The 21697-nt window shown below is 41.9% G+C and overlaps 1 protein-coding gene across 2 annotated transcripts in view; it reads left to right on the top strand.

Moving 5' to 3' along the window:
• Znrf3 (zinc and ring finger 3) overlaps positions 1-21697 on the top strand; it is a 151752-nt gene that overhangs the window by 89831 nt on the left and 40224 nt on the right. For both annotated transcript variants that reach the window (XM_087584353.1, NM_001446968.1), the window contains 1 exon segment: positions 1595-1720. In XM_087584353.1, coding sequence (XP_087440479.1) covers positions 1595-1720 — 126 coding nt within the window.

The raw sequence follows: 21697 nt of genomic DNA, 5'->3' as shown, positions 1-21697 counted from the left end.
AAAGATCTATTTTTATTTTATGTCTACATATGTTTTGCTTGCATGTATGTATACTATGTACATGCCATAGAGGCCAGAAGAAGAAGTTGCTCTCAGGAGCTGGTGTCAAAGATGATTGTGTGCTGTCGTGTAGATACTGGGAATTAAATCCTAGTCCTCTATAAGAGCAACAGTTAACCTAACCACCGAGCCAACTCTCCAGCCCTAGAACTTCTGAGTTTTAATGAGCTTCCCTTTAGAAGTTCCTGAATCTTAAAGAACCTATGGGGAAATTGCTACAGAATTCCCTGATACAAGTCAGTGCTAGAACTCTAAACATAGACCTTGAGATTTCTGTGGTTTTCTTTTTTTTTTTTTTTTTTTTTCCGGAGCTGGGGACCGAACCCAGGGCCTTGCTAGGGCCTTGCTCCTGCTAGGCAAGCGCTCTACCGCTGAGCTAAATCCCCAACCCTTCTGTGGTTTTCAAGCTTCTAGAAGAGAAAATAAGCTGATGCTCCTCTACCTAGTGTCTATTCTGTGATATGTAACAGATTTTGAAAAGACTTCAAAGAATGTCATCTATTTCCCAGAAACCATTTGTAATCTTAAAATAGCCTGCTAATTATATTGACGATTTGCCACATTTCCAGTTCTCTCACAAAGTCTTGAATGTGTCTCTAGGCCCTCATGCATAAGTTAATGTGACCTTAATACCTAGAAGTCAAATAGGATATTATCCTATTTAGTTTTTGATTTGGGGGGGGTTGTTTGTTTTGACAATTGCTTAGTGTTAGATTTATAATATTTCATAGTAATTTATATCGGCATTTATATAATATGCTTTCTCTCCCTCTTATCAAGTGACCTCCACCTTGGATAACTATTATTTTGAAGGCAGAGAAAAAGCAGCCATAATATATATTTATAGAGGCTGAAATCATGGCTAAGTCTGTTGCTGGAAGAGCATGAGGCCTTAAATTCAATCCCCAGCATCATGTAAAAACCAAGCACAGTGGTGTACACCTGAAATCCTAGCACTGAACAGACAGAATCAGAAGGATCTCGGAGACTGAGTAGCCAACCATTTTAGCTGGATTAGAAAGCCCCAGGTTCATTTAAAGACTCCATCATCTGACATCAACCCCTGGGCTCCATGTACCTACATAAATGTGCATACACACGAACATACAATATATTTTCACTAAATTTTATTTTATGGGTATGGATGTTATGTTTGAATGTATCTGTATAGCAGCATATGCAGGGCTTATGGAGGTCAGAAGAGGGCATCAGATCCTTTAGAACTGGAGTCATAGACAGTTTTGAGTTTTGGAATTGAACCCGGGTCTTCTAGAAGAGTAGTCAGTGCTCTTAACTGTTGAGTCATTTCTCCACCCCTATAAAATATCTATTTTTAGGGGTTTTATTGTGTTCTCTTCAGTGCTCACCTCTCTGTAATGAATTGAAATAACCATTGGATTGAAAAACTATTCTGTGCCATAAAGTCTGAAGTTTTGAAGTGGCTTTTGCTTCATATGTAATAAGAAATGCATGAAGTGGGTTAGATCAGTCTGTGGCTAGCCTGTTGATATTTTCTTGCCATTTTGTCTTTTAGATGCACCCACTAGGCCTATGTAATAACAATGACGAAGAGGACTTGTACGAATATGGCTGGGTAGGAGTGGTGAAGCTCGAACAGCCAGAATTGGACCCCAAACCATGTCTCACTGTCCTGGGCAAGGTAAGCACCAGGCCTTCTGTGTCACTGCCATTGTGGTTGGTGTTTTCCACTTAAGCATTTTCCTGAGTTTCAATAGCAGGTTCTGAAGAAGAGCCATGCTAGCTAGCATAGCACTCCTGAAGCTGCATAAGCAGACATCATATGGAACTGGTGAGCTCTGGCCCACTAGGAGGCCCCGGCCTCAGAGTCTGCTGTACCCCTGCCTACTATATGGCCTTGGGCAAGTTGCTTTCCCTGGGAGTCTCAACTTCTTATTCGTGAAATGTTTTGATATTAGAAACCCATAATACAGTGCCTTACACCTTTGGGACCAGATGTTTTAGGCCTGAGATTTGGGGGCCTTCAGGAAGTATTATTATGGTGTATATATTTTCTGTAAGTAACCCTGGGGACCTGGGGCCATCTTCAGTAATCTCACATGTTCATATATGTGTAGCAAACCCTATAGATATCACATTGAGTGTGATAACCAAAGCCCAAACAGGCTTCTCTCAGCCTACAGCTGCTTTACCTGCAGAGGAGTTCAAGTCCAGTAATTTTTGCTGTCAACTATGTTAAGGAAAAAATTTTGCAATTTAGAGTCTCCTTGGTTTCAGAATAGCAGACAACAATTATGGTCCTGCATTGGAACTTACCTCCCAAGTGACTAGGTGCCTCGTGTCACTATTGGCTGTTGGCACACCATTTAGAAGCACTAGCAAACAAAACATGCTTTTTAGCTTCTAGGGGTTAATATAACTTCTAACTGTAGTATAAGATAGAAATAAATTCACTTCAGAAATCCATCCATCTGAAACTCTCAAACTGGTAAGTCATAATCTGTTTTAAAGTGGATCATTTTGTTAAAGGGAAGGGTTTTGTGAAAGTAATTTGAATTTTTGGTTGGGAGAAAAATAGTTCCCCTAAGATAGTCTTACAGTGTGCACATTTTATGGTCCCCAAAGCTACAGTTCTGTGTACTATGGAAGACAACTGCATTGTGTTCCTGGGAGCTGAGGTTTTCTTGGATATCCAAGCAAGAGAACAGGTGATGTTGGTACAGAGAACTATCACAAACCTAGAGAATCTTCTGTCAACCACTCCTGAAAGGTCTTCAGTCCCAGAGATCCTCATGAGCCTAATCTGTTTGTGGTTTTTATGTCTCTTATGCGTTTTGAGAAACTGCATGATTCTTGTCAAGTTTTCCTGCCCTTTCATTGGGGGAGAGACCCTGACAGGAATTATGGCCAGTTTGGTTTATAGTTCACTAAGTTGAATGAAGGTGTTTGAGGTGGCTCAGCATTGATACTTCATCATTTTCACAGTTGACCATAGTGGCTTAGTGATGGTTAGGCGAGCAGTAACCCTCTTAAGAGTACTTTAGTGTTTTCCCAGGAGAAATGCCAGCTACATTCAAAGGATAGGAACATGCTCTCCTTGTAGGTGTCTGCTTCAGTGATGCTGCTTCTGTCTGTGCTGAAGCTGCTGCTACTTTATGCTCAGCTTATTGGCTCATTGTTCTCCTCACCATCAACCCAGGGCCCAGGGCCCAGCGGGGATCCATCTCCCACTGTGAATGGGTGGGAACAGGGTCCTACAGTTTAACCCTTACTGTTCTTTGCTGCTTTAGTGATGACCCAGCTACACTGTGGTTTACTTGGTGAGTTTCATATGGTCTGAAAGCCAGGGGAATGGAAACCTTAGCTATGTATTGAATTTACTGAGCACTTCTTGTGTTTACTCATCAGGAAACAGTTTTGGTTGTGGGGGCCTACAAGCTTAGTGTATTTCTGGGGAGAAGGCTGAGAGTGGGTGTGGCACAAGGCAGCGCATGTTTGCTGTGGTTGCCTGTCTTAAGGATTGGCACCTGAGTAAAGTCATTAGTAAAGATGCCCGGGCCAGACAAAGTAAAATGGTTTCCCGTTTGCTTTAAATGTAGGTCACTAGAGGAGGTATGATGAGTCAGAAAACTCATCTTCCTTCTTTTCTTCCTCCCCCTTTCTTCCTCCTCCTCCTTCCTGTTCACAACTTTAATTTCATTGACTTTGCCAACTCTGTCTTCTACTTTCCTGGGTTCCCAGGAGTAGAAACAGAAGAGCCTGGTGGGGAAGAAGGCACAGCAACTCCCCCAGCAGCTCAGCATGCCCGTTCCCTGCAGACAGAGATTTTCCTTCCATTTCAGACTTTCAGTGGCTATAGCAAGGATTGATTGGCAAGGAGAGGCACAGAGACAAAGGAAATGGGCTAGGAATGTAGCTTGTGACAGCTCCTGCCTAGCATGTGAGGCCTGGGGTCCATCGCTAGCACTGAAGTAAAGAAATGAACACAGGCAGCCCAGTGTGCAGGTGGAAGTGGATGAACTGCTGCTGGGAATGTACGTTGGACCAAGGAAGCCTATGTGGAAGAGGAGGGCTAGACACAGGCCCTCCTACTCTACCCTGCCAGCCTACAGAAAACCATGAGCCGAAACCCCTAAGATTTTAAAGAACATAAATGCCTCTCTTGAGTCCAAATCAAATTTTATTTTAAAAGCAAAAGACATAAATTTGTCACCTTGGTGTATTACCGGGGACTTTTGAGTTCAACACTTTAAACCTCATAAGAGAAAAATAATTTATAATCATGTCGTTTTAAGTTTTTTTGATTCTGTAAAGGTACTGACAAAATAAACTAGGTAAGTAGAGGTGGGGTAAGGATGGACTCTTACGACAGGGAAGAAGTGGGCCAGGATGCCCGCAGACCGCACTTCAGGCCAGGCCCAGGCAGACCTCTACAGCGGTCTCTCTTTTATTGAGTGTGGAGATGATGCTCTGGGCCTTGCTTGTCCGAAATTCTGAGCTTCTAGATCGAGGTTAGGCTCTTCCCTAATTACAGAATACCCTCATTACAGAACTTAACCCTATGACAGTAAAACAGTAGAAGTGACATTTGGGGGCAGCTTACTTTGAGTCTTAAATCATTCCCACAGTGCAAGAGTCTGTAATCCCTTCTGTTTAATAGTGTTTATTAAGAATCTTACAGGGCTGCAAAGGATTTAAAGGGTTAATCTTAATTTGGCTATTATGACCCTTCAGATTCACAGAGACTCATGATGTGCTAGAGTTTCTTGCAGAATTCACTTGGATTGAATTCCTAAATTCCAGACTGGATGAACCCCAAACCCCAGATAGACCAATTCTGTGCTAGCATTTTGAAATACAGTAAATCCAGCAGGCCTGGACCTGCCTGTGTCCTGCTTCAGAAAATGATATGGGGAAGTTAGTATAAAGATACTTAGAGGACTTTATGTTAGAATGCCTTGCCTGAGTGACCTTTAGGCAACTAAAGGCAACTTCAGTTGTTGGTGCCTTGTTCCTCTGTGAAGCACTGCCTCTGCTGGCTGGCGGTGTTAGCAGAGCACTTAGCTGAGAGCCTGGCTCGTGCGCCCATGCTGACCACTGCCTGTTGGGGGCTGTAGTTACCTTTGCCTATCATGCTGACAACTTTTCCACACTCCCATATTATGATGAGGAAACTGAGTCCTCGTAAGGTTCTCTGCACAATCTGAGCTCATAAGACCCTATAGCTGTTCTGTGCTTCACCAGTGTTGGATTCTTGTCTCCTCTTGTCTTGGTCAGTCTTCTCTAGATAATAAACACCAACTGCTTTCGGTATCGCCTGTGTGCTCAGGACTGTTGCTTCTACATGGTAGAATCACAATTCTCCCATGGGTTTCACATTTGCTCTGAAGGTTGAACTGTGTCATAGAACCTACATTTGATACTGCCACTCCTCACCACATCAGCAGTCCCCTCCCCAGATCTCTTTGTAGACCTGTTTTATCTTCCTGCCCCTACCTACTCAGGAGATACAACCTCCATATTCCTGATTTTGAGTCTAAAAAGATTCCAGGAAAAGGAATGCTCATCTCAAACCAAGCACTCTTTTAGGCTAAGCGGTTGTGTTATGGGGCTGAAAACAATGAACCTAAGCCTGTCTTACCTTGTCATGGGTGAGAGTAGGAAGAAGATACGTTCTTCAGAAAGGGGTAGGGCTGCAGTAGTGCTGAGCTGCTATCCCTAAGCAGGCCGCTGTCGTTGCTAGGGCAGGAATACTGTCACAAACTAATGGCAATATTCTCAGTTTATCCCAGTTCCCTTGAAGTGGGTCTGTTGAGAGAAGACTCTTGGGCCATGTGTGTTTGCATAACAGAAATCAGTACATAGATATGGTCATGGTGACTGAAGGGATGCCGGCCAAAATGGACTGTGAAAGCAGGAGATGGGGAAGAGCAGAGCAAAGCAAAGGGGACAGGGCTTCTTTAGAGGTGTGGAAAGTTGCTGAGGAAGAAAGCGTACGTGCTGAGGAAATTTGATCTCAGGGGTACTATTGAGTGATTCTAATAGAATGACACTATAATTGCCTTTGGCAGTAGCATCCAGACTGGACAGAGAATATGAGGTACCCTTTTGCTGTAGTCTTAGGGGACTGTGTAGGCCCACGCATTGACCGTTTTTAGCCAAGGGAGCTCGTTGAGGAGTTATGTTTGTCTCTGTCCTGGCAGTTTTCACATACAGACAGACAGTGCAGAGACCAGGAGTCCACAGAGTGACAGGGAAGAAACCTGCTGTACCATGACAGAATAGCTGCTCTAAAAACTGACCCTTCTGGGGAACTACAGAGAAGCCAAGGGTGGAGGTTGATAGAGAACTGTACCCTGTACAAAGGTTGCCCCCTTTTCCAGATCAGAGTCTCAGAAATGTCATTGCAAAGAAAATCTCACCACTTTAGTTTCCTTTTTGTTCCTGTGATAAAACACTGGCAAAAACCAGCTTAGAGAGAAAAAAGGGGACACACACACACACACACACACACACACACACACCCAACCCCACTCTCCCCACGTACCCCAAATGAATAAATATAATAATATACATTTTTCATTTAAGAAATACTTGATTAGTTTTTGTAATCAAGCCCATGTAGATGAGACTTTGCATATTTAATACAGTATGTTGTTCCTGTAAAAAATATTTAAATGATAAAACTATAAACACATTTCAGTCATCCTGAAAAGCTTGTGCTGTTTCTTGTGCTAATTAAGGAACTTAGCTTACTCTCTTCTGTATGAACCTGTGGCTCTAGTTTTTCACAAGTTTACCCATGTTCTTAGTGAAAAGTGGATCACTCAAAGAACCTGTTGTCTTCATTCCAGCCCCACCTCTCTCTCTCTCTCTCTCTCTCTCTCTCTCTCTCTCTCTCTCTCTCTGTGTGTGTGTGTGTGTGTGTGTGTGTGTGTGTGTGTGTAATGTCAGAGGACATTTTTTGGTGTCTTCTGTACTTTCCCACTGAGCCATCTTCCAACTATTGATTTTTTTCAAAAAATAAAAATTTGGATTACTGTTAAAAGAACAAAAGCCTTCAGCTTTGTCATCTGTGAACAAGAGATTCATTTGTAAACAATCAGGTTTCTCCTTTTAAAAATGTATTTATGTATGTGAGTGCTCTATTTGCATGTATGCCTACATGACAAAAGAGGCTATGAGATCCATGACAGAGGGTTGTGAGCCACCAAGTGGTTGCTGGGAATTGAACTCAGGACCTCTAGAAGAGCAGTCAGTGCTCTTAACCACTGAGCCATCTCTCCATCCCCAACACCTTCTCTCTTTTTTTAAATGTCACTTGAAATCTCAGGTTTTGTTTGCTTGTTTTGTTTTGTTTTTAACTTCTTGGGTTTTGTGGTTTGTTTGGTTTTTTTTAAGCTGTATTTTTATTCCGTGTGTGTAAGTGTTTGCCTGAGCGTATGTCTGTGCATCATGTGCATGGTGAGTGCCATGGAGGCCAGAAGTGGGCATTAGGTCCACTGGAGCTAGAGTCAGAGACAACCGTTAGCTGCAGTTTGTTAGTGACTTTTTAGAGTTGTCACACAGTACCCTCCTCCCTCATACTTGGGCTTTTGGAGCCTGTTTACTCGGTGTGTGAAGCTCGGTTGGAGGAAGACTCTCTGTACTGCCACTTTTGATTTGTTAGTTTCCGGAGTCTCCTTCTTCTCACTCAGCATTGCCAATGGCTATGGAGTGGTGGTCATTACTTGTACCTGGCTTCAACCTGTCATCTGGGTCTCTTAGCTAAGCTCATGTTGTGTCCTTGGACCAGAAAAGCTTCTCTAATATCCCCAAACAGGCCACTAAATATGTTTCCCAAAATTTTTAAGTTGTTTCTTTGTGGTTTTCAGACAATACTAAGGAAATCTGGGTCCCATCTTAGAATTATTAGTCTCAATATTAAAAGAATTTAACAATAGACTCAAGTGGAAGTGTGAGGACAATTTTAAATTTAAAAGAAAAACCGAAGGCAGGAAAGCTGTAAATCATAGCAGCTTCCTAAAGAAGAGAAATAAAGAGTTAAGCCAGCATAGAGTTAGGCCACATGATTGACAAGCAGCCACATGTCAGGATGGGGGATTTAGAGAATGAGTAATGAAACCCAAAGTATCAGAGTGGGGAAAATAGTCTCTGACTTCCAAAGGAAAACATAGATGAGAAGAAAAAGGAGTAGACAGACCTGAATCTGGTCTCAGAAAGAAAGGCAAACCTCACAGCAGCCCAGGAACTCACTCTGTAGACCAAGCTGGCCTTGAAAACTCAGGGATCTATAATTCTGGGATTAAAGACAAACACCACTGGTTACAAAGAAAGGGACTACTACTCCAGTCAGTGTGTCTGGATGGGGCAAACTTTATTTCTGATTAAGAGAATGTACTCAGAAGGGCAAATACAGATACAGAAAGTAAATTGGTTTTTGTTTGGTTTTTCAAGACACAGTGTAGCCCTGGCTGTCCTTGAACTCACTCTGTAGACCTGGCTGGCCCGGAATTCACAGAGAACCACCTGCCTCTGCAGTGGGTTCTAACTTAAGTGACTGTGTCCTTACCGCAGTGGCGGGATCCAACCCTACAAGTTTATTCAATTGGCTGAAAAGAATTGGCACAGAGGAAATGAAGGAGGAGGAAAGGGGCCACCAACGAGAAGAGGGTCACTGCTCCAGGCCACCAAATCTAGAATTGAGCTGTGGCCTTTGCATAAAGAAAGGCTTTTTAGGGTAGAGAGGATTAAAACATTTGCATGAAAGTCGTATTTGTTGGGGAGATAAAAAAGATTTTAATTCTTTGTCCCAAATACAAGTTTTATAGTTGATAGAAATGACTTGTTTGATTCTCATTTCATTCTCTCTCTCTCTCTCTCTCTCTCTCTCTCTCTCTCTCTCTCTCTCCCTCTCCCTCTCCCTCTCCCTCTCCCTCTCCCTCTCCCTCTCCCTCCCTCCCTCCCTCCCTCCCTCTCTCTGAGACAGGGTCTCTATTATGTAGCCCTGGTGATGGTGCACATGTGCAGATACACGCTACCATGGCACAGATGTCAGAAAACAGTGCTTGCCCGAGTCGGTTTTCCCTCACACCATGTTGGTACTGGGGTCAAGCTCAGGTCCCCGGCTTTGTGCAAGCACATTTACCCAGTGAGCATCTAGCTCTCCCTCTTAATGTTTCTTTTACTAATTTTAAGATTAAACGTCGTTATTTCCAATTGCATATATTTGATTATCATACATTATCACTAAATATTAAACTTTCTAGTTTAATTTCCTTTTTTGTTAAATGTTTCTCTAAGTGAGGACAGAACGAAACCACCTAACTGGACCACTCCAGGGGTAGAAAGGTTTATTTGGTTGGAACTGCTACTCTCAAGAAGCAGATAGGAAAAAAAAATAGTGGAAAAACAAATGGATTTTTTATGACAGTCAGCCAGTCAACAAGATGGAGGATTTTTGAACTGATACCAGCAGCTGGGACTGACCGGGAACTAGATGCCCTTACCTGGGGTAGTTGACCTTTGAGGGCAGAGTAAGGGAGGCTCCTAGTAAACAGAAACCCACCTTTAGCTTCTGTTTACCTAGTAACAATCCTGTTTACCTAGTAACAATCCTGTTTACCAGCCAAAGTTCTTGTTTAGGACATTGTCACCAGCACTGCCATGGGAGCTGCTTTGGACCTAACATTTTCCTTCTGAGCTATAACTCATTTTTTATGCATGGATATTAAAAAATAAAGATATGTTGTTACTTTCAGGGATGAGGCTGGAACCCAGGACTTTACACATCAGGCAGTCTTTCTAATGCTCAGCCACGTACACCTCTTGCTTTAGGGTATTTTTTGAGGTTTTATTTACATGCATACACAAACACACACACACACATTACATATAATATATTACAAATTATATATCCACTCCTCTGTTTCTCCAGGATGTTTTGTAATTGGTCCTTTTAGTCGTCGTTTGTTTGTTGGATGTACAGAATTTTAAAATGTCTGTGTGGCTCTTATTTCTTTGGTTGCTTCTAATTTCAATATATTCTATCTTTAAGTCACTTAAAAATTACCTTGTCATAGAAATGTGTAATATCAGAAATGGGTATAAAATCTGGAAAATTTTCTCACATTTTTTCAGTCATTTCCAGCCTATCTATCTATCATCTATCTATCATCTATCTATCATCTATCTATCTATCTATCTATCTATCTATCTATCTATCTATCTATCTATCACCTATCTATCTATCTATCTATCTATCTATCTATCATCTATCTATCAATCATCTATCTATCTATATTGCACCACTTACATAGCTTAGCAGCCTGGGACACTTGCCATCGAGACTGGGTTCAACCCCTAGAACCCACATGGTAGGAAAGAACTGACTCTGACAAATTGTCCTTTGACCTCAGTATGATGACCCTGGTACATATGTACCCACACATGCACCTAGTAAGTAAATGCAGTAAAAATAATAGTATGTTATAATCTATAATATATTAAAATTCATATATACTAAAATAATAAATTATAGGACTTAGGGTTATATATTTATTATCAAATCTGGATGATGTCTTTTTGCCATAATGTTATGCTATTGTGATTTTTTTTTTTTTTTTTGTTTAAAGCATTCATTTTTGGGGAATGGAGTACTAGTTCAGCAGTTAAGAGCATATATTGCTTTTACTGAGTACATGAATTCAATCCCCAAAACCCTCTTCTGGACTCTTGGGACCCCTGTACTCAGACATAAATATATACACATAATTTTAAAAGCTGGAGAACTTAGAAAACTGCCAAAAATGAAAAGAAAGCACTCATTTCTAGAGCTAAGTGAACTATGTAAGCACATTTAAAAGAATTGATAAAGTAGGTACCTGGTTATTCTTTTTTCCCTAGAACAAGGAATCTCGAATCCTCATCTACCATCTAACAAGCCACATGTCTGCACGAGAGTGACAGCATGGGGAGTTGCTTTCAGAACCTCTGCTCCTTATCATCGTTTCTGTATTTAGTGGGTTTGGGCTTTTTCCCCTAGGGGAGGAGGCTTGTTTTGTAAAAAATATAGGATGTCACATAGGCCAGCCTGGCTTCAGGGGATAACTAAGGGTAACCTCTGACTAATCGTCTCCCTGCCTCCACCTCCCAAATGCTGGTGTTACAGGCAGGCAGTCACTGTATCTGGCTTTACGCTGTGACAGGCAGTGAAGTCCAACAATTCATACATACTGTGCTGGTACTCAAGCATCTGAGTTTCATCCCTGGCTACCACACTCAAGTTTTATTCCACCCCAGGGTTAGGATGTAAGGGATTTTTTTTTTTTTTAATTTTGAAAAAAAAAATACAGTGGCTAAAACCAACCCCAAACCTTATTTCAGTTCACATTGACCAAGATTGTTTATTACTAGAACTGCCTGCTCCTGTTTGGGAATGTTTATGAGAAACAATACAGAAAATCTTGATCAAATTGTACCCATATGAAACTATACAGACGCTTACTTTCAAAACACATATGTGGGTTTTAGTATAGACACACAATTGTTCAACCCTTTCTAAAAAGTAGCTTTAGAATATTGTCTTTTTATTGCTTGAATCTAATTTCTTTATCAGATACAGTTTCATCACTTTGAAAACAAATCTCTTATCTTTTATCTCAACAGATTTCCCTCTATTCCAAAGCAACCACTGATTCATTTTCTGTCTGTGAGTTTACCTGTTGTAGGTATTTCTTATAAGTTGAATTATCATATGTGATACTTTGTATGGTTTCTTTCAGTTAGAAAAATATTCTCCCTTCATCCATGTATCAGTACTTTCTCTTTTCCCCATTTAAAAACGTTTTTATGTTTATTTTATTTTTATGTATATGAGTATTTTGTCTGTATGTAAGTATATGCACCATGTGTGTGGTGCCCATGTAGACCAAAAGAGGGTATCAGATCCCCAGGAACTGGAGTTATGGATGGTTATATGCCTGTGGGTGCTGGGAAACCAAGCCCAGGTCCTTCCCAAGAGCAGCAAGTGTTCTTAACAACCTCCTAGCCTCCGCCCAGATCTCCTCTTGTCATTCCTGGGTAACATGCCAGTGTATGGAATTCTCAGTTGCTCCTATGGTTAAGAACATTGCTACTGTGAACATTTTCTAGCAGTTTGTGGCTTGGTTTGGTATGGTTTTTGTTTAGTTTTATTTTGTTTTGTTTTCCAAGATAGGGTTTTTTCTATTAACCCTAGTTGTCCTAGAAATCACTCTGTAGACCAGGCTGGTCTGCCTCTATCTCCCAAGTGCTGAGATTAAAGATGTGCTCCACCACACCTAGTTTTCGTACAAGTTTTTACACACACACACACACACACACACACACGCGCGCGTGCGCGCACAATTTGTTTTTCATATGTTTTTAGGAACTGCCAAACTTTTTAAATGGTAGCACATGGAACTTGCTTAGTGTGCGAAAGTTCTTAGGTTTAGTCCCGACTACTACAAAGAAGTCGGGGTATAATCCCCACCACTGGTGAGGTCTGTGATTCCGGTTTTTCAGTGGCTTGCTATGTTGAACATCTTTTCCTATGCTGCTGACAGTATGTTTTGTTTTGGGTTTGGGGTGGTGGTGGTTGTTGTTGCTGTTGTTGTTGTTGCTGTTGTTGTTGTTGTTGTTGTGGTTGTTGTTGTTGTGGTTGTTGTTGTGGTTGTTGTTGTGGTTGTTGTTGTTGTGGTTGTTGTTGTTGTGGTTGTTGTTGTGGTTGTTGTTGTTGTGGTGGTTGTTGTTGTTGTGGTTGTTGTTGTTGCTGTTGTGGTTGTGGTTGTTGTTGTTGTTGTTGCTGCTGTTGTTGTTGTTGTTGTTGGAGACAGAGCTTTACAACATACTTCTGGCTAGCCTAGAATTAGCTATGTTGACCACGCTGGCCTTGAACTCACAGAGATCTGCTTGTACCTGCCTCTGGAGTGCTAGGAAGTTAAGGTGTGTGCTACTGTATTAGAATCATTAGCAGATACTTTTTCCTGCTTCATAGGCTTTCTTGTCATGTCACTTTCTTGATGAAGTCCTTTGCAGTACAAAACTACTTCATTTTGATAAAATCTAAGTCACCACTTCTTTGGATGTTTGTATTTTGGTCTTCTGTCTCGGTAATCATTACTTTATGAGATCTAATAGTTAATTCTGTGATATTTTATTATAGACATGTTTGAAGGCCTTCTGGAATTCCTGCTGAAGAGTTTCTTTCCTCTCTCCTAAAGTTTTTACATTAGTAGAGAAGCCAGCAAGCATTTGATCTATCTGTATCACCCTGTCCTAATCTGCGATCTAGGATTTCTTGATTCCACCTGGGCCACTTGACCACAGTATCCAGTGGTGGGAGGGTGACAGGTCCCTAGACATGACAGAATAGCATGCTTATGAATATGGAAAGATGACAGAGGCACCATCTGGGAGACTCATTTTTTTAGGCTCATGATAGTTCTGGAAAATACTTCCTAGAATCCCAGAAAGTCTTCCTGACTGTGGATGCCCCTGCTGGTCAACCTTCAGACCTTATTTCCATGGGCTTAAAAGTACATTCCACCATTTGTAATAAGAGAAGAGAGGACTGCCTGCCTAAATAAAGGTAACAGAAGTGCTGCCAAAGAAAGGATGTTGGCTAGTGACACCTGTCAGTCAGACTCCCACGCTGCTGTGCTTTTAGTGCCTTTGAAAAGAGAACAGTTTTTATTTTATTTTTTTTTAAATTTAGAGAATACTTTATTAGTTTTTGTAATCAAACCCACGTAGATAAGACCTTACATATTTAATACAGTGTGTTACCCCTGTACAAATGGAAAAAACTTAAGTTCAACATTTCTAGACCAATATGGCTGTTAATTTCTGTACAGTGCCAACTCAACACAGTAAATGGGGATACTTTTTTCCAAAGTTGACAGCACAGCTAAAGTTTCAAAAAATTCAAATTATATATCTGTATATATATATATTTATATTTATATAAAAAGACCAATAATAGCAGTGTGTTATGCATCAACAGCAGCAACAGCTTTTCCAGGTTCTGCAGTCATCTGAACAAAACTGTAGAGACATCCAGCACACTCCATTTAAAAAAAAAAAAAAGTAAAAAAACAAAACCCGAGAAAACAGCACAGTTCTGTTACTCTTGTGGTACCTGGCACCATTTTTTTTTTTTAAATTAGCTTCTCAATCATCATCTGGAAAGAAAACATTCTGAGCAACATCATTAAAAACAGCTCTGATAAAGCACGGTCACTACTACGTATCATAAAGCAGGTACAAGCTATTTTACATCCACAGAGGTATGATACAGTACTGTCCTACATCTATAATACTAGAGGATACAATTTAAAAGGCATTATTTGAGACTTGATTCTACTTTTCCAGCAGAGGGCCCAAAGGATGGTGTGACACAGCTTTGTAAAGAAACATACTCTAGACAGGATTTCCTTTCACTAGTGGCACAGTTCTAAGGATTCATTCTCTCCATGAATGTCAGCTAAAATCGTTATTAAAAAAATGAAATATCCCTAGTATAAAACCGTATAACCACCGGATTCACATGAAGATGACCTAGTGGAGACAAGCTGGACCTCACCTTACCAACAAGCTATCAAATCTGTTATGTTTAAACAGTGAGACCTCCAAGGAAGGAGATGCCAAGTAGTGCTTCAAAGCTTCGGACCACAATCAAACACAGCATCCTTTTCAACAGAAGCAGAAGCTCATCTGAATATGCTCAAGGATGCTGACATCAACATTTAATCATCTCCTCACTCATCCAGGAAGAAGGGGAGATCAGTTACTACTGTACTTTATTGTGTTCAACCAAATCACCATGTTACAAAAATAGCAAGCTGCCATAATAAAAAATAAGGCTCCTCTATCCAGCACCAGATAGCATCATTTTACTTTCAAGCCTAGAAATTGCACACTTGTATATAAACCAACCGAAGATGAGGATTGAGAGTTCATCTTGGTGGATTTTTCCTTTGATGAATATGAAGTGTCCTTCCTTATCTTTTTTGATGACTTTTAATTGAAAATTGATTTTATTTGATATTAGAATGGCTACTCCAGCTTGCTTCTGACCATTTGCTTAGAAAGTTGTTTTCCAGGCTTTCACTCTGAGGTAGTGTCTGTCTTTGTCTCTGAGGTGTGTTTCCTGTAGGCAGCAGAATGCAGGGTCCTCATTGCGTATCCAGTTTGTTAATCTATGTCTTTTTATTGGGGAGTTGAGGCCATTGATGTTGAGAGATCTTAAGGAATAGTGATTATTGCTTCCTGTTATATTCATATTTGGATGTGAGGTTATGTTTGTGTGCTTTTCTTCTCTTTGTTTTGTTGCCAAGATGATTAGTTTCTTGCTTCTTCTAGGGTATAGCTTGCCTCCTTATGTTGGGCTTTACCCTTTATTATCCTTTGTAGTGCTGGATTTGTAGAAAGATATTGTGTAAATTTGGTTTTGTCATGGAATATCTTGGTTTCTCCATCTATGTTAATTGAGAGTTTTGCAGGATACAGTAACCTGGGCTGGCATTTGTGTTCTCTTAGGGTCTGTATGACATCTGTCCAGGATCTTCTGGCCTTCATAGTTTCTGGCGAAAAGTCTGGTGTGATTCTGATAGGTCTGCCTTTATATGTTACTTGACCTTTTTCCCTTGCTGCTTTTAATATTCTTTCTTTATTTTGTGCGTTTGGTGTTTTGACAATTATGTGACAGGAGGTGTTTCTTTTCTGGTCCAATCTATTTGGAGTTCTGTAGGCTTCTTGTATGCCTATGGGTATCTCTTTTTTTAGGTTAGGGAAGTTTTCTTCTATGATTTTGTTAAAGATATTTACTGGTCCTTTGAGCTGGGAGTCTTCACTCTCTTCTATACCTATTATCCTTAGGTTTGATCTTCTCATTGAGTCCTGGATTTCCTGTATGTTTTGGATCAGTAGCTTTTTCCGCTTTACATTATCTTTGACAGTTGAGTCAATGATTTCTATGGAATCTTCTGCTCCTGAGATTCTCTCTTCCATCTCTTGTATTCTGTTGGTGAACCTTGTATCTACGGCTCCTTGTCTTTTCTTTTGATTTTCTATGTCCAGGGTTGTTTCCATGTGTTCTTTCTTGATCGCTTCTATTTCCATTTTTAATTCCTTCAACTGTTTGATTGTGTTTTCCTGGAATTCTTTCAGGGATTTTTGCGATTCCTCTCTGTAGGCTTCTACTTGTTCTCTAAGGGAGTTCTTTATGTCTTTCTTGAAGTCCTCCAGCATCATGATCAAATATGATTTTGAAACTAGATCTTGCTTTTCTGGTGTGTTTGGATATTCCGTGTTTGCTTTGGTGGGAGAATTGGGCTCCGATGATGCCATGTAGTCTTGGTTTCTGTTGCTTGGGTTCCTGCGCTTGCCTCTCGCCATCAGATTATCTCTAGTGTTACTTTGTTCTGCTATTTCTGACCGTGGCTAGACTGTCCTATAAGCCTGTGTGTCAGGAGTGCTGTAGACCTGTTTTCCTGTTTTCTTTCAGCCAGTTATGGGGACAGAGTGTTCTGCTTTCGGGCGTGTAGTTTTTCCTGTGTACAGGTCTTCAGCTCTTCCTGTGGGCCTGTGTCTTGAGTTCACCAGGCAGGTTTCTTGCAGGGGAAAAGTTGGTCCTACCTGTGGTTCCAAGGCTCAAGTTTGCTCTCGGGGTACTGCCTACGTCCTCTCCGTGGCGGCAGCAACCGGGAAGATCTGTGCCGCTCTTTCTGGGAGCCTCCGTGCACCAGGGTTCCAGATGGCGTTTGGTGTTTTCCTCTGGCGTCTGGATGTGCACAGAGTGCAGTCTCTTCTGGTTTCCCAGGCGTGTCCGCCTCTGTGAAGGTTTAGCTCTCCCTCCGACGGGATTTGGGTGCAGAGAACTCGAGAACAGTTTTTAAAAGTTCCATTTTAGAATGTTAAGATCAAAATGTTTTCTAAGTAGTTTTTCTCTCAAAGGTTTGCTGATGAACAACACACTGTAGATAATCTCTCTAACGAAGGCCGGGTTCTTCTCATGAGGGTTTGAGGCCCGAGAGCTGAGAGGGCAGGTAGGATCATTAGTTGGAATTCTGGAGAGCCTAAGACGAGTACCAACAGGCAGTGCAGAGACCTTTCCGTTGAGATCTTCCCATCTCAGTGAAATGGCTTCATTGAGAACCAGCCTATATGGAAGCCTGGCTATAGACCACTCAGCCTTGGCAAATGGACTGATAGACAGACACACATGGTAAGAGAGGTGGGCACACAGTTCCTCTTCTGCTAGACCAAAACTTCAGAAGACCACACACCCCCTCCCCAGTTTTATTTTGTTTTTCAGCTGATTTGGGATCTTCCCTATCATCTGAAATTCTTTAAAGTACATTCAGCCTTTGTGGTTGCAGCATTCCTCCTTTCTCCTTGGGACATGGTCCCCAATCTGATGTTACAAGGCAGTCAGCTTTTATACAGTGGTTAATGTAATAATGTTAATGATGATGGTGATGATAATCAATGTAGTTGACTGCCACACATACTTTACTTGGCATAGAAATGGACTCTTCCTAAAAGCCAATAAAATCCATTTGATTTGCCAAAGGCTCACCTGAAAATCTGTTGGTTATTCATAGAGCCCTTGCAGCTACCACCCACCCACCCCATCCACAACTATGTACAGACGAGTCCAGGCTACCTACCGGCCTCTGAAGAAGTGACTGAATTGTGTAAAGTGACATCTCTTACCAGCCTTCCTTTCTTCCTGACCTCCTCATGATATTGTTATTTTTGCTTAAATTGGACTGTCTTACATGAGTTAGAAAAAAATAAGAAAATTGCCTGTTTTCTGCAATCCAGGTGCGTTTCAGAGATTTAGAGTTAAGAAGTCAGGTAAATATTTTGGCAGCCCAACAAAGGTAAGAAAGGGAGAATGCACCTAACTGGCTTCTCAAATTGCAGGCCTGTCCAAACACTGCCTTCCCTAAGAGAAGCTGGTCTAAAGAAGTCGGCCCTGCTCATCCAGCAGGCAGTGGCTAAAGTGGACTTGTGCCTTTTTGTGGCACCTTCCCTGATCTGGTGCTAAGCCAGATTTATTTGATTTTGATTCCCTCTAGTACAAGACAGAGATACTCTATCTGTAAGCAGGGATCTTTCCTCTTTAACACACTCTAACCACATTGTTTTCTCATCTTGCTGGGGGGAAAAAAAGAAAAGCCAGTCTATTTTCTCTTCCTCTTTTAAGTTGGAACCCTGGCAAAATTAAGCCTAAAACGTCACAAAGACTCTCAGATAACATGGAGACTTGAGTGTAACTTCATCCCAGGAAGAGGCAGACAGCTGTGAAAGGGAATCCAGAAGCACCATGTACAGGGCTGCTGGTCTCTAGGGCTCCAAGATCAGGGCACCAGGTACCAATCTAGGGGGCTACCCACTCCCCGAATGCCTCCAGCTATCCATCTCAGAGGTAGGGAGTTCTGGCCTGCTAGTCCTGTCTTGCTGTGCTTTGTGTCTCTTCTGAGGGAAAGACAGACATGAAAGCTGTCTCTTTCTCACCCTCCCCCCAGTGGCTTCACCAGATCACCTTGGCAGGGGCCTCATCCCAAGGGAGGAGGGGCGGGGTGCGGCTGCAGTGACACTCCTTTGCTCACCTCCTGCTAGACCCAGGCCTGGCTGCCAGAGGCCAGCTAAAGGTCCAACTATATTGACCTGTGAGGGAGGTACTGAGTACAACCCACAGGGCAGCAACTAGTGAGAAGAAAGCCTTGGGAATGAAAAGGATGTCCCGCTTCCCATCAAACCTGCACAGCTTCGTAGGCTGGATTTTCCTAACAGGGAGCTTCTCAGTTCCTGCCAGCCAGGCTACATACCCTTAGCCTTGGCCCCTTGCTTTTTAGATCTTGTGTGCCCTGTGTATGTTTTGTGTTTGAATCCAGGCTGGCTCTCCCTGGTTCTCAGGCTGGGAACCCACTGTGCCTGTTTCCATGGTCACTGGGAAGCTCTTAACGCCATGTGCTTCAAAGGGATCCTTTCTCCTCCCAGACTCCCTGCTGCCTGCCCTAGGGAGTGCACAATGAGAGGCTCCTCTGCCAGGCCTCTGACCCGCCTGCCAGGAGGAAGACCTAGCCTTTGCCAAGGAAGGCTACCTCACAGCCCTACCATGTGCTCCCAGTCCTTAGTGAGCCCCTTATAGATGTTTATAGTCTGTAGAGTGGTATTTTCCCTGCATCTCTTTGTTTAGGAAATCAGAGAAACTGAAGGAGAGTGCAAAGTCTTAGGTCCTTGTAAGAGGTAGCAGTCTTCTGGGTGGGGAAGGGGGAAAGAAAATGATGGGTTGGGGAAGATGTGGGAATGGGAGACTAATGTTAGACATCCTTGGCCAGACTCCTGTCTTTTTTTGGGGCGAGCAGAGAATGAAGTTGAAAGATGGCTCTTTGCTGTCCCTGGAGACAGGCTGGGGGAGCGCTGCCTGCTCACTCTTCCAGAGCCAGATTTCCAGGTTTGACAGTTGCTTTCCTTCCTGTGTTTCAGAATGCAGGGAACAGGCTCCTCCAGCCGAAAGAAAATAGGAAGAACTTATAGCTTAGAGATTTGGAAGTTGCGATTTCCAAGTTGAGACTGGAGTAAAACTCTTGATTTAGGTGCCAAGCCTGAACCCTAGCTCTCAGAGCTAGCAGCTTGGTGTCTGTCTGAGCTTACCATATAGCAGAGGACATGTGGGCTAACTTTTCCAAGGGTTGAAATTCTTTATTTGGGCTTTCATCCTGGTGTTGCTTTCCTGATTTCTTGTCAGCCTTCAGAATACCTCTTTCCTGCCCTGTAGGTTTCCCTGTAGTGATAGGAATTTAGTTCCCAGGACACAGATACTCTTTATATTACTACAAGAGAATTCACTTTGATGGATTTAACTGTAGTTTCTACTTAAAACATCTTGGAAGGGTTCTAAAACTTGGAAATGTGAGGGTGATAAATTTTGCTTCCCCAAAAATCTATGTTCACTACCTGTGGAACAATTGTCATTTAGGGGTGGCTTCTTAGAAAAGCTTACTCTGTGCTGCTCTGTTGGAACATGCTATTGGAACCCTAAGCTGGTGTCCTTGGAATACTATGGGAAATAAAATGGAGAATATGGCCCCTGTTACAGGCAACATGATTCCTACTGGAAGGCAATGGTGTTAGGTTTTTTTCCAGTGAGTACGGGGATTAAGTACCAGGATTACCTAACAATGGCCATGTTTTGGCAAACAGGGACCACTCTTCTATCTCTGCCCTTCCAGTTTGTAGAGTAGAAACTTTTCTAGAAAACAAATACCTTATTAGTGCTTAAATATTTCAGAGGCTAATAAGAGAAAGAAACATCTTAAAGAACTATATTTTTAAAAACTACTAGGTTTTTTTTAATGTAGATTATAGTTTCCTAACAATGTATCCCTTTTCCTTTTTTCTTACCTGCCCATACCAAATTTGGTAAGGAAAAAGATAAGAAGACTGAATGTTCAAAAATGCTATCCTAACCATTTGGTGGGCAGAGTGTGTGTTCCCAACTGTGTTCTTAATGATTGGAGTTGGAGACCTTGTCAATTCAAAGTCTGTCTGACCACAGCTTTGAATGCTGCAGCACTGGGTTACAGTTGTGGAGTCCTCATGATGGATATTTATGTTACATGTTCTGAGCCAATTCTCCCAGATGCTTTGTCTAATCTTAGGCTTTCTTAGGTATCGAGTATGTAACCTAAAGAGAGTGATAGGTAGGTAGGTAGGTAGGTAGGTAGGTAGGTAGACAGACAGACAGACAGACAGACAGACAGACAGACAGATTCATTCTATGTAGTATAGATATATGGTTTTGTTTCTTCCCACCCTAAGCCCTTCTGACTTTTGGGGGGGGGATTGTTGCGGTGGTGGTGGTTGTGTTTTTGGTTTTTGTTTGTGTGTGTTTATTTTGAGAGAGGGTTTACTATAGTTCTGGCTATACTGGAACTCACTCTGTAGACCAAGTGGCCTCAACTCAGAGATTTGCCTGATTCTTCCTCCCATCTTCTGGATTAAAGGCATGCCCAGCAAGCCCTTCTAACTTTAAGGTTGAGTGACTCTTCATATTCTTTATGATGAGAGTCATAGAGTGGCCTCAGTCTTTGGTCCCTGCAGGAAGAGAGTATGCTTTTGATGGTTTTTTTTTCACTCCATGCCACTAATGATTGTGGTCCTTGTTGGTAGCTTAGCTGGTTACAAAAGTAGAACATCATCAATTTTAGTGGACTCCTCAGTTTAGTTCTCTTGCCTATCCAAACTATGTGGCTGTAATCTAGGGAACCACTGATCCTTTTTGTTACCCAAGACTATCCACAGCTTTGGAGCTAGAGTTTGTAATTTAAGGTATAGATGTGTCAGAGATAGTAAAAATCACCCATTATAGCTGTCCAAGTACTCTAGAAACACTCCCAGGTTCGCAGTTGGCCATGGGTGAGGGTCTCCATGAGCTCCTTCATCTTGGGAAGCACTTTTTCCTGGAAGTTTTTCTGGACCGGTAGAGTATCAGCAGGGATGGATTCACAGAGGGAATGGTTTTCAAGAAGGTATATGTTTGGGTAAGGAAAAGAGGGAGAAAATTCCAAGAGTGGGTCAGCTGTAGTATAAATAACATTTGGTGTATTCCAGAAACACTCAA

Source organism: Rattus norvegicus, chromosome 14, assembly GCF_021556685.1.
Source record: "Rattus norvegicus strain SHRSP/BbbUtx chromosome 14, alternate assembly SHRSP_T2T, whole genome shotgun sequence".
Taxonomy (NCBI): Eukaryota; Metazoa; Chordata; class Mammalia; order Rodentia; family Muridae; genus Rattus; species Rattus norvegicus.
Note: the sequence above shows the minus strand (reverse complement) of the source record. Positions and strands in the feature narration are given on the sequence as shown.